This window comes from Panulirus ornatus, chromosome 49 (genome assembly GCF_036320965.1).
Source record: "Panulirus ornatus isolate Po-2019 chromosome 49, ASM3632096v1, whole genome shotgun sequence".
NCBI classification, from domain to species: Eukaryota; Metazoa; Arthropoda; class Malacostraca; order Decapoda; family Palinuridae; genus Panulirus; species Panulirus ornatus.
Window position 1 is genome coordinate 6,496,431 of NC_092272.1, and position 17,645 is coordinate 6,514,075.

General features: G+C 48.5%; 1 protein-coding gene across 1 annotated transcript in view; it reads right to left on the reverse strand.

Annotated features, from left to right (window-relative positions):
- The window catches only part of SRPK (SR splicing factor protein kinase), a 184,248-nt gene extending 166,803 nt beyond the window's left edge, over window positions 1-17,445 (reverse strand). The window contains exon 1 of the mRNA XM_071690909.1: window positions 14,961-17,445. Coding sequence (XP_071547010.1) covers window positions 14,961-16,258 — 1,298 coding nt within the window. The 5' untranslated portion in view covers window positions 16,259-17,445. The remainder of the gene's footprint in view (window positions 1-14,960) is intronic.
- Window positions 17,446-17,645: the final 200 nt, after the last annotated feature.

Consider the following 17,645-nt stretch of genomic DNA (forward strand, 5'->3'; position numbering starts at 1 on the left):
CCTGCTGAAGAGGTCCAAACCTCACGCTCTGCGGATCGACTTTACGTGACCTGAGGTGCACCTGACCCGAGCCCAAACGAGAAACAAACAGGGAAGCCAAACAAGCGAGCCAGCCAGGCTTAGGAGACGCTGACCTCCTTAGTCCAAGACAATGTTCACACACACACACACACACACACACACACACACACACACACACACACACACACACACATCGTGTAGATCGAACTGTTCCCCATATCACTCAAGCTGTTTAGAGAGGCCGCTTCCAACAGGCCGCCTATCTGCCCTTACATATCCAGGCTAGCCTGATATACTTCATGGATCTTGAACTTCTTTACGTCCCTTCCCACCTCTAGTCATGCCTCCAAGTCAAGGGTTGCACCGTCATGCACGAAGGTCGTACCGTCGTGTTCGTGTGGAACTAGCGTGCTGGAGGATCAGTGTATCACGTGCCCGAAGGTCGTACCTCCGTGCAGGACGCACCGTGATGTTCCAGGAGGTACATTCTGAGGTCAACTGATACTCAGGTATGCTTCTGGTGGATCCATTAACTTTAGTCTTCAGGGTCAGGAGACGGCTTCTCCAGTATGCATAATTCTGGCGACCACATGACTGTGGGCATTACCAATTATCATGTGTAACTTGTTCCCCAAACACTTTCCTTATCATGACAAATACAGACGAAACTAAGGTATTAATGTAACCACTAAGTAAAAATACACTGGAAGGATTTTCCCATTCCTCACTATCTAGAGGCTATCATTAATGTAAAAGATGACTCCAACAAATCAAACCGAAAATAACTACCGGCCGCGGCATCCAACAGCCTGACTGATCACAGAAACAACACGACAGGTTGCTACGAGACCCAACAGTGGGGGATGAAGACCTCCAAATGTGGTCCCAGACCAGTTCTGGGATCAAGGTATGGCATACGTATGTCTGGGAAGGTCGGCCGGTGTGGGGCTAGAGACCTCCGAAACCATTGCAAGACGTTAATCATTAATTCTCCTGATCCAAAGAACATACTTCATTATAAATGAAAGGCTCACCTCACCAAAGTTGTAAAACTAAAAGTGATAACTTAGTAACGCTGATGAGATAGGTGAAAAAAGGTAACAATATTTAAAAAATACTTACCAAGCTAAGCACTGATTTCAGTTTGCACAAGTAAGAGTGGAACATAAAGACTTCAGTCCTTTACTTTAAAAGGCAAAAGTTGTGCGGCGCGAGAGAACCTCAAGAGCTTGGAAACAGCCGTCAGGGATGCATCCAAGTCTTACCCTCGAGGGGAGATAATAACATGGGTCCACGAGTGACAAGAGGAAAAGACGGGAGGGGAAAACACGACACAGGTCTGACGCCCAGTGGTGGTCGTGAGAGGCCCTCGCCAGCTGGTGAAGTGGAGCATCTCTATGTCCCCGAGGCAGTGGTTCAGGCTCATGAACGTCACTACTGTCTCCCTCAAAGGAAACACCAGCCTTCCTGTTGATACCAGCGGGTATGTTATGTCTTCCTTCAAGCTGCTGGGGTCAGAAAATGGTAGAATCAGCCTTCCCTCGCTTCTGAGGTTTCCCCCGTACCACTCCTCCTCCTCCTCTTAACTTAAACACGTCCTCCCACCCCTCTAAACTTTCTCATGCCAGTTCCTCTCTGGTTCTGGCCCAGCCCCTCATCAAAGTAAGCCACGCACCTGGACAAGTCCTACACCAGGGTAAACTTAACCATGTTGTGTACCAAGAGGTTGGAGTCATCTTAGGTCACCCAACCCAACCTCCACTGAGTCAAGTCGTGTAACAAGCGTGGCAGGTTTACTGCACCTGGCTTAGCCTCTCAACCTCAGTAAACCCAGTCATGTATCGGACACTTTTACCTTAAACAAACAAGTCCTGACATCAAAGCATTGCTAAGATCACCTCACAGCAGCTGTAGCAATGGCCTCGGAGATACACTTAGCCATTTCCCAGGACGGCTCAGCACACCTCACAGCAGCCGCAACAGTACTCGTCAGGGTAAACTAAGATGGATACTCAACTTAGAATACCTAGTCTACCTCTGCATCCTGGTAAACTGCCGTCAGCCATCTGAACGCCACTGGTTGGCCAAATAAGCATCAATGAACACACCGGATACCTTCCTTTGAGTACAAGCAATACTGACAACACACACACACACACACACACACACACACACACACACAAATACACAGGACCTCTATCTTTAAATTCAATAAGTCAGTGCAGTGATAAAGCCTGTGAGTATAAAACACCAGGTCACACGAGGGTGGTGGACGGAGTATGATGAGATGGAAGAGGAACCCGACACAGCAAACCGTACTTTCTCTCACCTTTAATTATTGGACCGTTGTTCATAATGGAGAAACAATGAAGGAACACACATCGCCTTTAACCTTTATTTGTATTGGGGGAAATAATGGGCGATTCATTCGTCCTGGAAACTAACGAACGAGCACATTCAGCCGTTCCGTTGCCAACTCGTCATTTCCTTCCTTCTTACGTTACAGGTTATTAAGGCAACTTGTCCAAACGAACTCCGCATCTACGCTCTCTAACACTTTTCTAACACACGCCAACGATTCACTTGGCTATCTTATCCTGCTAGTACAAAATGAATGAGCAAAATTACATAAACAAATAACAAACCAACGCAGAAAGGAAAACACAAGTTTAACAATATAATCTAAAGTAGTTTCCTGTATACTTTCCCTCACTTGATCCATTTAACATGATGGGTAAAACGCCTTTGCAAATTATACAGACAATTTCAAAGTTTGTAATACAGTTCTAAGATGACTGAGCCAACTGCGTACAAAATGCACGCCGCTTGCTGAACCCGATATAATTCTTTTTTCTTAGCCAACTCGATAAAAACATAAGATGCAATTATCATAAACAAGTGTTGCTGTGGTAAAGCATTCCCCACGCAAGGAACGATATCATCTTCTGCCTTGCTCATCACCATCAGGTCGTACAACGGTACGAAGGCAAACCAAAGCTGATGATCTTCATCCTGTCAACCGAGAGTCTAATCTAACACTGATACTGGCGTCACGTACGATAAGGATATCAGGCTGTTGGGCTGGACAGAAGCCCAGGATAAGGAAAGGTGCGCCTGAGACGATGAAATTCTAATCCTTCTATCTTACTTAAAGTACCAACCCCTGGAAGGTTCACCGGCCTCTCAGGGAGGGCCACGTCCCTGGACATGGACACCTCTGGATTAAATCGAGCCGTTATAAGCATACTGGCATTAACATTATCACCATAAAACCCCTGGACCCCCTTTTATGGGGCTCTTTCAGCTTCCAGGCTGCACTTCCAGCACGAGAGAGGCAACGATAAGACTATTCCTTTCCGTCTACTGATGATGACAGCCTCGTCCGCGATGCCTTCTCGCTACCGGTGTGACCATAGGCTGGCGGACGCGCCAGTAATGACCACTTCTTGGCACATCAGTAATGACAACGTGGTTGCAGCGCTGTGCATGCGTTTAGTCAAACCACAACCACATCGAGAACATAATAGATTCCGGTATGATGCTGTCAATCCGTCTTTCCTTCACCGACCACAGAGCCACCACAAACACCATTTCACACAAGGTATGATGCCAATGTTCATCATCCATAAAGCATTCTACCCCATATCCTGTACAGCGCCGTCAGTCATACCTAAAGTTTCCCTGAGAGGTAACAAAGTTGCGGCAGCACACTTTTAACGCAGCCGAAAATTAATTGGGAAACTCTTATGGTAATTTTAGCTCCGCTTGCTCGAACCAAAATGGGGAAGAAGTCATTAACATTAAAAACATTAGATCGTCCACTAAAATTTCGCATCTCGTTATACTAGAGTACAGGGGACGGGAGAGAATCCATTGATCTCCTCTGTTATAAGAGATTGTCCCCATCACAGGACCCAGGACACGCAGCTGACCACAGGAGTACCTAATACACAAAAAGGACCTGCCAACTGAACGTTAGCTCCAGAAACTGCGTCCGGGGACTCTATCTGTAGCGTCCACGGTTCTCCACACAGATGAGACTAACGACTCAAAGTCCAACAACAGAGCTTCTGGTCAAGCCCAACGTATGGGGCGTAGAACATCTTCGAAGACCTTCACCAAACTTCCAACTTCGAAGACATTTAGGGAACTTTTAACCTCAAAAGACATCTAAAGAACTTCAACAAATATTTTTAGAAACTGGAGGATTTATACAAAAGCATTTGAGACGAACTCGGCCCAGACCTGTGGGCCAGGTGGATTAAACATCATACAATGGTTCTTGCATTTCAGTAACCACAATTAACCCGTGGAGGGATGAGGCCACTTGGTAATGGCATCTAAACACTAGCGTCACCTATCGACCCGCCACTGCCGGTTCGATCAGCAGACAAGAGCACCGCCACATCTGACCTCGGGTCACCAGGCATTCTGATTTTCCACACCCCAAGTCAAGAACTTATTCTAGCAGCTACCATCCAACCCACTTACATCATTACTTAACTACACATATGGCTGCGATAATTAACACCATTATTACCTACACGACCACTGAATGCCATCACCACCACTTTCTTTGAGCGCTGCTGCTGCTACTACAACTACTACTACCACCATCATTACTATCAGACTGTGGGAGTATCTCCTACAACTACTACCTCTGAAAGTGGCAATACTGAAAGAAAGGGAGGAGGAATCTGTCTGGTGCCATCAGCGTCGTGACACTCGTATCTCTACACGTCTGTCGCTCTCATATCTCACCCCCGCCGTGCCCAGGCCAAGACCCCAGGACTTCCCCAATCTTCCTCCCTTGCGACGTATGCTACCGTCTTAATATCCCCCCGATGCTACACTCAGCATCATCTTTCATACCCTCCCATCCTCATCAATCATCCTCCCCTAACCCCATCTTCTCCCCACACCCTCAGATATTGTCATATTCTCCAATTTTTCTCCTCCCGTCCACCTACCTGAGCCTTCCCCCACCCCGTATCTTGCTGCCTGCACACAGCTTGTGTGGGTCAGGTATCTACACTTACCGTCATTCTACCGGCCTACCTTCCCTCCTGTTCACCTGGTCAGATCACAAGCCCGACATCTTAAACCACCCTCACTAGCTCTACACCTCCGCCACCTCTCCCTTCTGCCTCCCAGCCTCCCCTTGTCGCTCTCGCCACTCCTCTCTTCCTCTCTCTCCCCCTCCCCCTTACATAGCCCTCTTCTTACTGTCCACCCTTACTTCCAATACCATCATCCACCGTTTTCTTTTCCCCTCTCCTCTCCACATCCTTTCCTCTTCACTCCCTGCCTGCCATCCCTCACCTTCTGAGCCTTATGCTGCTCTATCCTTCTATCCTTCCTTCTCATGCATTTCTAGTGCTGCCAGACCCTTCTTCCCTCCTCCCGTCTACTTCCTCTTCCCTTCCTGAACATAGTACATGACCCACCAGGAGCACACCCCCTCCCAGCCTTCTTCCTAACACATGTAATATCCAGCTTGCTCCTCCAACGGTAGGTCCCTGATCATCAACAATCTCGCGTCCTCTGACCCCCCCCCCCCCCCTCTCTCTCTCTCTCTCTCTCTCTCTCTCTCTCTCTCTCTCTCTCTCTCTCTCTCGTTTATGTGTAGTGGGGTTCCTCGCCTCTCTCTAGCTACTCTCTTCACCACGTATGCACCTCGTCTCTCGCCTCTCTTTCCCTTGCTCTTCCTCTCGCCATGTAAGCACTTTGCTGCTCGCCTCACGCTCTCTCCTGCCTCACTTCATACTGTATCGACTCTCTCTCTCTCTCTCTCTCTCTCTCTCTCTCTCTCTCTCTCTCTCTCTCTCTCTCTGACAATTTCTATCCCTCGCGTCTCCTCTTGCCCAGTGTTACCTCACTAAGACGATGTTCCTTACCAGATGTCTGCTCCTCGCTCCTTTCCCTCTGTTCCCCTAACCCCCCCCCCCCTCTCTCTCTCTCTCTCTCTCTCTCTCTCTCTCTCTCTCTCTCTCTCTCCCTTCCCTATCACTCTCACCTTCTATCTCTCCCTCTGCTACCCACCTTTCCTTCAGTTCCTCTCACCTCTCCCCCTCTTCCTCCCACCTCTGCCTGGCCTGGTGCACACCCCGCCTCCCTGTCTCCTCACTGGGCCGTGCATCCGTCGAGATAGAAAACAGGCGCAGCAATCGATACCCAGCAAGACACGTCTAACAGCCTAGGCAGCAGTAGCAGCAGCAGCAGCTAACGTAGCAGAAACTGATAAAAATATACAGCAGCTAAAACTGCAGGAAGCACAAGCACATAAGCCATGAACGTCAACGCAAAACACACGTGTGAAAATAAAATACAACAAATACAGTAAACACCCAAGCAGTAACAACAAATACAGAAGCAGCTGCAGTAGCAACAAACACAAAAGCTGTAACACCAAACAAGAACAACAACAAACACACAAGCAACACCTGCAGCAAACAACATTGAAACATCAGCTGTACCTACAAACACAGGAGAAACATCCAACACAAGAGGCAACAGCTGTAACAACAACCAAGGGAGCAACAGCTAAAACCATAACAGAAGCAACGACGGTGACAACAGACACGGAAACAGAGACAGCGACAGAAGCCGCACAACACAGACAGATAGCAACACCACCAACCAAATACCGGACTCCATACCATATCGAGATGGGCAAGTAATTTCTACCTTCCGAGAGCGGCACATATTAACTCGCCTCCCGCTACAAACATCAACATTGTCCACACTAATATCACACATGACTCCCTCCCAACAGTTACAACAGTCTCTCTCTCTCTCTCTCTCTCTCTCTCTCTCTCGCCATACCTTTCAATCACAGCCGAGCAACACCTGCTAATACATTCAATCTTATTTTCTTGGTAAATATTTCGCAGATGAGTGTGTGTGTGTGTGTGTGTGTGTGTTCTGCTTAGCCAGCCACCATGGCGGAATACTGCACGGTCCGCCCTCCTTCCCTGACCTACACCACCACCACACACTCGGCCTTCCACCACCACTACCATCACAGTCAGCCAGTCCTCCATCAGTCCCCTTCATCTCCACGATCACCATTACCATCACTTCCTATCCCTAGGTCCATCACTACTACCACGCCGTCCCATCACCACCACCACCGCACAACCTCACCGCCAACGTGCATCTCGCTAGAGTTGGAGACAGCGTTCAACCCCATGGAGTTCAAATCCATCACCAGGATACCTTGTTGATCATCTGGTCTTCCAGTCTGTTTGATGTTGCAGCCTGCCATTTGCTGTTCAACATGCGAAGTGCCTTGTTCCGGTTACCCTCTATGGAAGGTCTCCAGGTTCATTTTTCTTTCAGGAAGAAGTTCATGTGTCGTGCTTGATGTTCTCTACATCCGCCAGACTCAGTCTGAACAAAGGTGCTCTCCTATTACCCACGTTATTCTTCCCTACTGATTCCAACACAACACCATCTCATACATTTTACCAGGTCCGACAGTATGATCCTGGAGTTCATATGAGGATGTAGGTCTTCCAGTATTACTCGAAGTATATACCATGATGTGTAGCTTACGTTACCTTCCAAGAATGTGACACATTTGAGCTAAAGTCATCCAGAAGTCTTACAAAGTCAGTGCGAAACATCGAGGACACGAAGACCTTTGGAAGCTTTCTAGACGAACAACTATTCCGTGTGGTGATCATACCACACAACACTACTACAGTCCCAAGACCTCTGAATACCGTCATTATTACTCCAGCTTCCCTAGATTTGATCATCTTGGCTGATAAAACAAAACCATCAATACTCAATATAATATCGCCTGGTAAAACAAACCTATCGATACCAAACTTATAATCTTGGATGATTAAGCAAAATCATCAATACCCAGTTTACAAAATCTCAGCTGAGATACCAAAATTATCAATACTTATAATAATCTCGGCAGAGAAACCAAGATTATCAATACCCAACATAATCTGCTGGCTGACAAAACCAGTGACCTCCGCTGTGTTCGGTAAAGGTCAGGTCAGCTGACATCAACACGCCTACGCCTCTGACACATCTATCTGGCACCACAATGCATGATGACTCGATCTTGTATTCGGGGAGGAACGTATTTCTCACATCCCTTCGTTGCCGGCTGCAAACTTCGAGCGACAGACGAATGTTTGCATGTTTTCCATGCCTTCCTCAGCATTCCCACATCAAGTACGGTGTCACCCCGTATAAGATGATACACAGCAGTAGCAACGTGTGGCTATATATGGCATATCTAAGCTCAGTGAACGGTGTGGGAGGAAAAACACTCCCCGGGAGAAGAGATCTTCCATATGTAAGAGGCAATGAATTCTTCATATTTACCTTTTCCTTTTAAGATATCTATTCTGAAACCGATGATCTTCCGTTCTCATTTCCTACCCACTTTCTTATGCGGATTTTATGCGTCATCACCGCATGACCTAGCATAAACCATCGGTTATTTTCCCAGTGAGAGCTTCTAAGATCTTGGAATTAATGATCCAACAGCTGCTCCAGACCGGATCGTCAAGCTCAAGGCTGACTAGAGTCAGGTACGTTAAATCCACAGCCCTGGTCGTATTTTCCTTCCTCGCATTATTCTCCTGAACACACTGACCATATGTCAGGCTGATGCAACTGGTATCTAATCTTTCGGCTTGTCATGATCGATCCGGTGATTCGAGAAGATTGGTAAACAGCATTTAACTCTCAAAGACTGTTCCAGGTTCTAATTTCTTGAGAGAATAATGAATGTCTTCGCCGATTCTTTTCTTAACAGAGTCTTGCGACGGGAGACAACACACGGAACGCATCTCGGTGACGTAGTGATTACTGTCGTTGACATGGATCGCCACGGTGCGATTCATATCGCTGGTATACGGCGCACAACCTACCCTGACGTGCATGCTTCTCCTGGTTGCTAGATTAATGGGTACCACCAAGGGTTGAGATGAAGCACTGACAACAGGGGTAGATAAGCCTCCGAGCCGCTGGTAACATACCCTCACAAGCATGGCCCGTTCTGGTGTGCTTCTCACGAAGACGGTCATTTACTTCCGAAAAACAATCCAGGAAGTGGGTCATCAAAATCCTGAAAGTGTGTATCTGCCACTAAACACTGACCCCCTGGTAATCTCTCAAAGCTTCACAAGTTACTTTACCGTCATGCATGTACAAAACCGAGAGGTCCCCTGTACGTAGGGTGGGCCCAGGACTAGATGCATTTCCTCTCCCTCCTCCTCTCTCTTTCCACACGAAAAAGATGTATTTAAGGTTTCTATTTCCTGAATAGCTCTTTGATTTTTGTTTGCTTACTTTCCGTTTCCATGGACAAAGACGTATTTAGTGTTGTCTATTTTCTGAATGGCCATTTGTTCCTGGCGCATTTAGTGATTACACTGACCCTAGGGTGACCCACCCCCCTGAGTATCGTGGTTTGACCTTTTGACCTGGCTCATATATATATATATATATATATATATATATATATATATATATATATATATATATATATATATATAGCCTTTCAAGCAACACCATTTATCGCAAATATTCTTTAAAAATGTTTCCCTTCACAATGAGATCAATATTTCAAAACTGTAGTTAATGGGTATTTTACTTTTGTTTGATCACCTCAGCCGTCTGGAGGAGGAGGAGATGGATAACGTAGTCGGTTGAGATGTGTGGTGGAAGCGGGCGTCAGTCCGTGTGTCTGTCAGGATATGGCTGTCCCTTGACATACAATCGATTCTTCTCGGCCGGCAGCCCTTGCGGGCCAGAATTTGTAAACAGGTTTAGAGCAATGCTATACACTGATCCTTATAAAAAACAAATCCCACTCTATGTGATTACGTAACTGCCTCTTGTAAAGCAAATATTACAATTATCTGCTTAAAGCTTTCCTTACTAAAACTAATCAGAAATAAACAAGACACACAGAACTACAAGTGAGCGAAGGGGAGACTCAAGCAACTATAATCTCCGATATAAGTAACAAAAGAAATTTCATCCTTCGTTCATGTCTCCCCTTCACAATCAGTCACAGGTGATAAAAAATATCAAAGTTTCCGATATTTTGTATAATCCTAAAATCTTCTCACAAATGCTACAGAATATATCCATAAAAGTTTTCAAAGGAAAGGGAACAATAATATTTCAATCACAATAGAGTCCAGACATTATAAAATGATATCTCCCGTATTCATCGCTGGCTAGAGCATACATGTAATTCCTAAATAAAACTATTTTTCATTTCAAAGGATCATTATGCGTCACCTTGAAGCAGTCTGAAAAAAGTTTGAACTAAGAGCTTTATGAAAAATAACATGATTAGCGTCTTTGTAAAAAATGAAAATAAAATTTCATGCTAAAAAAAAAAAAAAAAAGATCCGTTCTCTCCCTACGCACGGGTTAGGGAACGGCTGAATAATTCGTGGGACACAGAAAGGCTTTTCACCTCGGTTTTCACAGGAAAATAGTCAATGATGACATAAGTAAATCTATCGCTTATCTGAATATCAGCTTCCTCGAGAGTTCTTGGAAAAAATATATATACATTAATACATATCGATAATACTTTTGCTTTAGATCTATCTGTCTTTCTTGCCTTCGCAACGTAGCGTCAGAAACAAAGAAACAACGGCTAAATTTTCACATATCCACTGTCTCTAGCTGTCATGTACACTGCACCAAAACCAGAGCCAACCCATCCATAGCCAAGACCCACGGACTACATCATGGTTTATCCAGAGCCCTTCATACGACATGGTTTAGCCCTTGGACACTACGCGGCCCCCATCTACCATACCGCTCAGTCTAATCTTATCTCCTGCACGCCTCTCGCCCACCTGAATGTTCAGGCCCCGATACCCTAAAGCTTCCTTCACTTCAACACTTCATCTCCACCTTGGCCTCACCCCCACATGTAAAACCCTTCTTGTTCGATCACTGGAATAAACCGTATAACCGTCATCTGGTTTATAAAGTGAAGCTACTGGGAGTAAGTTCAAACCTTCGGGGATAATACCGTAATCCCAGCTGGGCGCCCCCAGAAGACGTTCACGGCGTCTGAGGTGGGTCCTAGTATTCCTTTATAAGGCTTTGGTCTTGGAGAAGTAGAGTGCCTCGACTGACCAGTCTACTGGAAGTAGGTTGGAAGGTAACAACGATAACATCTAACTGAACCACTGGATTGGAATTCCCCAAAGAATCATGTATGCCACAGCCTTTATGGTGGTTATTGTCTTATTTATTCATGAGATGTTCCTGTTTTCCTAGTGTTTTCCTCACCTGTTCATTATCGTTCATGTTATGCTCCCTTCAGGATCTGTAACAGATTAATGCTTAATAACAAAGTTGTAAATTAGTGGGAATAACTTCGATTCTTCTTCCATACGAATATGCCAATCTATATTGACCTCAAGAGAGATTTTCAGCTTTCTGTCCTGTTGCTCCTTCAGTTTACCGTGGTCTTCCTTAGAAGGCTGCAATCAATTCAGCTCGCTACTTCCTTCCTTCAGTTAGTCAGGACATCAGTTACGTTACGGACCATAATGTGTGAACTTTATCAGGTATACCGCAAGGTTCTGGCAGGTAGGAGAAACAATACACAGCTTCTTGTGAAGCAGTAGGTACAGATAAGTTCCTACGTCCTTGTCTGTGGGAAAGATGAAACAACTCCACATGAAACAGATGTTATAATCGTCAAACAGGTCTACTCCTACGTCTCCTGACTTGTTCTGCTATTGTGCAAGCTGAGTGCCTAAAATACTTTTAAAAACTTTTCTTCCGAATTCCCTTATCTATCGGTAAGGTTACATAATTAACTTTTCTCCCACAGAAAATCTTTTAACCCATGTAACCTGGGCACAGAAACTTGCGCAGTCTATGTGCCAGTTTCCCTGCCAGGCTGTCAGCTATGCAAAACAAGTTCGGCCAATTTTCTCCTGTAATGAAGACCTGCACTGCTCTGGCCGGACGAGCCAACACCTGTCCACATACCGACACTTGCTCTTACCATGCAAAATACTCTGGCAGTGTTGAAGTCTCCACTATCCCACGGACGTTTGGCCACTCTTTCTAAACCTGCTTTTTCACCACATATAGCAATGAATAATGTTATAAATATATATATATATATATATATATATATATCTTTTTCTTTCTTTTAAACTATTCGCCATTTCCCGCGTTAGCGAGGTAGCGCTAAGAACAGAGGACTGGGCCTTTTTTGGAATATCCTCAACTGGCCCCCTCTGTTCCTTCTTTTGGAAAATTTAAAAAAAAAAAAAACGAGAGGGGAGGATTTCCAGCCCCCCGCTCCCTCCCCTTTTAGTCGCCTTCTACGACACGCAGGGAATACGTGGGAAGTATTCTTAATCCCCTATCCCCAGGGATAATATATATATATATATATATATATATATATATATATATATATATATATATATATATATATATATATACATAAAAATTTGCTACAGCTTCCTTATCCCTACAAACGTCCACATATGATGTGTCTGTGAGCGCTTCCACTTTTCTCACTCTGTTCATTAAGTGGTGTTTCATCTCACTCCCAGCCTTGTTTCGTGCCGTCCTCCGTCAATGACCACCCCCGCCCCAACACAAACCTCCCCCCCCCCCCCCGTCTCTCTCTCTCTCTCTCTCTCTCTCTCTCTCTCTCTCTCTCTCTCTCTCTCTCTCTCTCTCTCTCTCTCTCTCTCTCTCATCTCCATTTCCTGGCAATGCTTTTTCAACCCTACCACTGCCAGTACGGCAGACTACTCCCCTGGGTGCAGCAGGGTGAAGGAGGGAGCAGTCTGCGCGTCCCTTACCTCCGCCTTACTTGAACAGTACCCTCGTGCCTCGTATGTTTTGGCCATGCCATATTACGGCTCCCATTTAACCGTAGAAAAAACATTATTCCAATACATTAGAGAATTCCACCGAAGCTTGGGATTCTCTCTCACAAAAATACCTTCCGGGGAAGTAAAACTGCATCTGCGTCTCAGACACAGCTCTGGGCAAAAATAACTCATAAACCACAGTAAGATATACGTAGGTAAGGTGAGGTCCAAGGCCCAACTAGGGGTTAAAAGACCTCCGAAACCATCGTGGGGGAAGTAAGCCTCAGAAACCTTCGTAAAGTTCACGTAAGACAGCTGAGGGGGTGGAAGGCCTCCTAACAAACGTCAAGTATACGAAACGTTAATGAAAAGACGTTAACCATGATAAGGCACCAGTAAAGTAATCCGTAAGTAGCCCATTTTTTCTTAAGTGACACGCGGAAGCATAAAAATGAAAAGAGTTAAATATAAATACGAGATATTCAGCATTACCATCTGCTAGATCATACAAGTTGAGTCGTGAGCAGAAATCAAGCAAGCAAACTGCAGAGTAATAACATATAACTTGGTCCTTGTTTCCATATATTAAACTGAGAGTTTCTGACGTATAAGTTAGCAAAGCTTCTTATGTTCTCCCAACAATCCAATCCTGGTGAAACTCTCTCTCTCTCTCTCTCTCTCTCTCTCTCTCGAGAGAGAGAGAGAGAGAGAGAGAGAGAGAGAGAGAGAGCTCAAATTGACCTCTTCTTGCGAACTGCTCGAAGAGCTACATTGGAAGCGCCGTTCAGCCAATCAACCATTCGATAAGCCAGTTCTCAGGATGAGATAAGAACCAAGCCTGGTGTGCGCCTTTCCCTCGACCTAAGGGAGTGCCATTCTGCCCCTCAGGTCAAGGTCAAGGTCACTGTGACCATAACTATCAAGATTTAAACGCAAGTAGTTTTTCTTAGATATGTTTCAAACCGTAAGGTCCCAGACCCAGCTCTGGGGGTTTGAAGTCTTCCGAAACCATTGTAAGGTAACTTACGGTAAGGTAAGGTCCCAGAGCCAGTTGTGTGCATGTGCGTTTGTGTGTGTGTGTGTGTGTGTGTGTGTGTGTGTGTGTGTGTGTGTGTGTGTGTGTGTGTGTGCGCGCGTGGGAGAGGGGGGGGTTGAAGTCCCGAATCCATCGTAAGGTGTAAAGCTGTGTGTGACAAGTAATACTAAGCTTTATTTCCTAAAATAACATAAAGTGAAGCTATAAAAAAGAAATGAAAACTGGTAAACAGGTTTCACACTGTAGAGTCTACCTTTTATCTGTCTATATAGTGTAACAAGTGATATGACATGGCAAAATGCCCTAAATCGTGGACATCTCGGATGAAATGTAAAATGAGGACTGCGAGCCAAAATATATACAGCATTCTCTAAACTGTAAAAGAAAACAACAATATCACAGCGAAGGCTCCACAGGAGTGTACACTACTTGCCGATGGGACCTGGCAACAATAGGCAAGTAAAACAAGGCGATGGTAATGTAATAAGGTTATACCAGCCAGCCAGCTGTTTCAGAAATGGTCTGGAACCACATCTGTTCTCCATCATCTCCTACCGCGCTCTTCCCTGCCCACACACCTTCCCAATACAACAATATTCTAACATTTCATATCAAGTATTATTCTATTCTTTCACTGATACATTATTCTATTGCTATTATCATCATCATCTTCTTACCCAAATCCAGCTGCCTCTCCAGGCAACTTCCAAGGACCTGCTGTAAAATAAGAACATTGATAACGTGGTTAAGAATCAACTTATCTCTAAGGAACGATTTTCTTTTCTGATAATATAAGAAACAAAGAAATGTGCTGACTCTCTTTCCTCCACTTCTCCCAACTCGACAAATAAAACGAGAGATAGAGAGATACAAGCGTTGGTGCATGGGAAGACTTTGTTCTGAATGTTGACAAAAACACAAGTGTCTGAGGTCGGGTTGACATTAATTGCAGGTTCCTGCAACGTGGAGGAAAGTAGTGCGGTTTAGGTTAAAGATAAAGCTGTCAGATGAAGAGGCAGGGCAGACTATAGAAGGAATGGCTGCAGGCTTACCCAGCTGTAGCGTGTGAGCGCTGCAGGGGCGGGCGGGTCTTCCTCCGGAACAAGGGGGTGCCAGGGTCCGACATGATGCTCCTTCTCCGGACAGGTGATGCCCCGTGCAGGGTGGGCGTGGGGGAGCCGCGAGCGGGCGGCACGGGGGAGGCGTGAGTGTGACTGGGTGAGGCATGGGCGGGGCTGGGCGAGGAGTGGGCGGACTGTGTAAGTGTGACGGGGGCGTGCACGGGCGAGCGGGGCACCGGTGACAGGCGAGGCACGGGCGACGTAGCACATGACGATGACACCGAGGAGGAGATAGAGGACCGTGGGCCCGGGGAGTGCGGGGGTACCAGGGCGGCCGGGGACGTGGGCGGCACCTGGGGCGACATGCGTCCCGCCAGGACCAGCATGGCCCCGCCAGGCGACAGCCGCGGCGACGACGGCGGGAACATATCCGAGGGAGAGTTTTGAGAGCCACCGGAGCCGGGCCCACTGGTGGCGCCACTGGTGGTGGAGGAGGACTGTGAGGGTGAGGAGCCGTCCGTGCCCGGGGGCGGGTATGTGTTGCTCCGGACCTCGCGCAAGTTGACACGGGGCACGTCCAGGCTGTACTTGTACGTGGCCGTGTGGAGGACGTGAGCGGGGCGGGCGGCCAGGCTGGGCATGGTGGTGCTGCTGGGTGGCGCGGGGCTCCCTGGGGCGGCGGTGGTGGTGATGCAGGCGCCCCCGCACGTGTCGTGGTGAGGCGCGGGGGGCAGAATCCTACCGCTGCCCACACCACCGATGGTATGGTGGCGCGGTAAGCCGGGCAGCTGGCGCGGGTGCTGGTGCCCGCTGAGCGCCACAGCGTGCGAGAAGTGGCCAGGTGGCCGGTTAGCAGGTGGGGAGGAGTGCGGAGACTGGGAGAGGAGGGCGGGGTGAGAAGAGTGGTGCGGATGGGCATCTGGGAGAGGGTGGTGAGTATGTAGGGCGGGATGGGAAGAGTGGTGAGCCTGGGCGTCATTCTGCACATGGTGGGCGTGGAGGGCGGGGAGGGAACGGTGTGAGGGCGGGCCCGGGGTGGGCGGCAGCTGGGCGTGGTGCTGGTGGGAGGGCAGGCACGGAGGGATGTTGTACTGTGACACGGGAGGCGTCAGTGGAGGCGACGAAGTAGAACCCAGAGAGCGCGAGGCGACCAGACGACGTGCGGGCGTGGTGGGCGGCGTGGGCGTAGGTGAAAGGCCAGCACTGGGTGGAGGGGTAGGTGCGGGCGGGGGACTAACACCCGGCACCGTGTGAGGGGTTGGTGAGCAGCGCAGGGATAGCTTGCGCATGTTGGGTGGGCGGGGGGCGGAGTGCCCAGGTGGTGGGCCAGGGCGCCTTCACATGCCGGGGGCACTGGCGGCCCAGCAACACACCTGCAACAGTCACGCCCAACAACAACGACGACGACGACGACAGCACACACACACACACACGCACACACACACACACAACACTGACCACTCGCCGCTAACACTAGTAAACTGCCGCCGCTGTAATACCTGGCCCAGTGCTCCTGCTGGCCGATACACACCAATACCAGAACCAGAGTACCGATAGAGTTCTTCGATCACTTCACTCAACTTGCTTTTTGTGTCAATATATATACACTATGTTCTTCACAGCCATATATAAAAAGCTAATGTTAGGGATTGTCCTTTGCATTATCCTACAGTAATATAAAATGTAAGAAAGTCATCACAGAAGGGTATGGTTGAACAGTGTCTTAGAAAAGAGTCGAGGCAGGAATGTTGAGGCTGCTCCAGATGCGAGCGGTGAGGGAGCTGGTGTGGTCATGCCCGAGGGCTGCTGCTGCTGCTGCTGCACACCTGGGCCGCGTCCAGTCCACTAGGAGAGCCACCATGACCCGGCCGAGCCAGCAGCAAGCCTAGACGAGCGGCAGGAGGTGGTGGGGTGTGAGAGTGGGCGGGTGTAGGGTGGAGGGCAGAGTGTGGGCCACAGGTGCGCCGGGGTGGGGCCCTGGGGTGTGGGCTGGGGCGGGGCCCACACTCACGTGCTCGTACGGGTCACGGCACCCGGCACACCCGGGCCCGCTACACCTTACCAGCCAGCCCCCTCCTCACCCTCTACTTGTTGCCCTCCTCCTGCTGGCGGCCACCTCCTGCCACAGGTGAGGCAGGCGTCAGGTGTTTCACGCCTACGGGAGCCTGCCGCAATGCGACGCCGCTGGCGGCGCCTAAACCAGAGCCAGGCTGGCCGTAGGGCGGCGAAGATGGGCGGGCGCCAGGCCCGGAGGCCCACAGGGGCAGGGCTTGGATAACGGTCTGTGGGTGGCGACGGCGGCTGTGGTGGTGGTGGTGGTGGCGGCAGGAGCGAGGCGGTGACGGGAGCGGCAGAAGCAGAGGCGGCGGAGGCACAGTCTCAGTGCCGCGGCGGAGGCGCCACTGGAGCCAGTGCCACCATGTGCGCCAGGGACTGCCGCGATGCCGCACGGGAGCCTCTCCTGCGCCGGTGGTGTCCTGCCTACCACCCCCAGTGTGCTGGGGCCTGCGCCCCACACCCCCACCCCACACACGACCCACGACACTCACATACACACCACAATAATACACCTCCTCCGGCCACACACGCCGCCAAGACCCTCGAGAGATAATGCTACGGCTGGCACCGGTGGCCGGCGGCAGCCTGCCATCACCACCTGCTCCAGGCAGTCCCCAC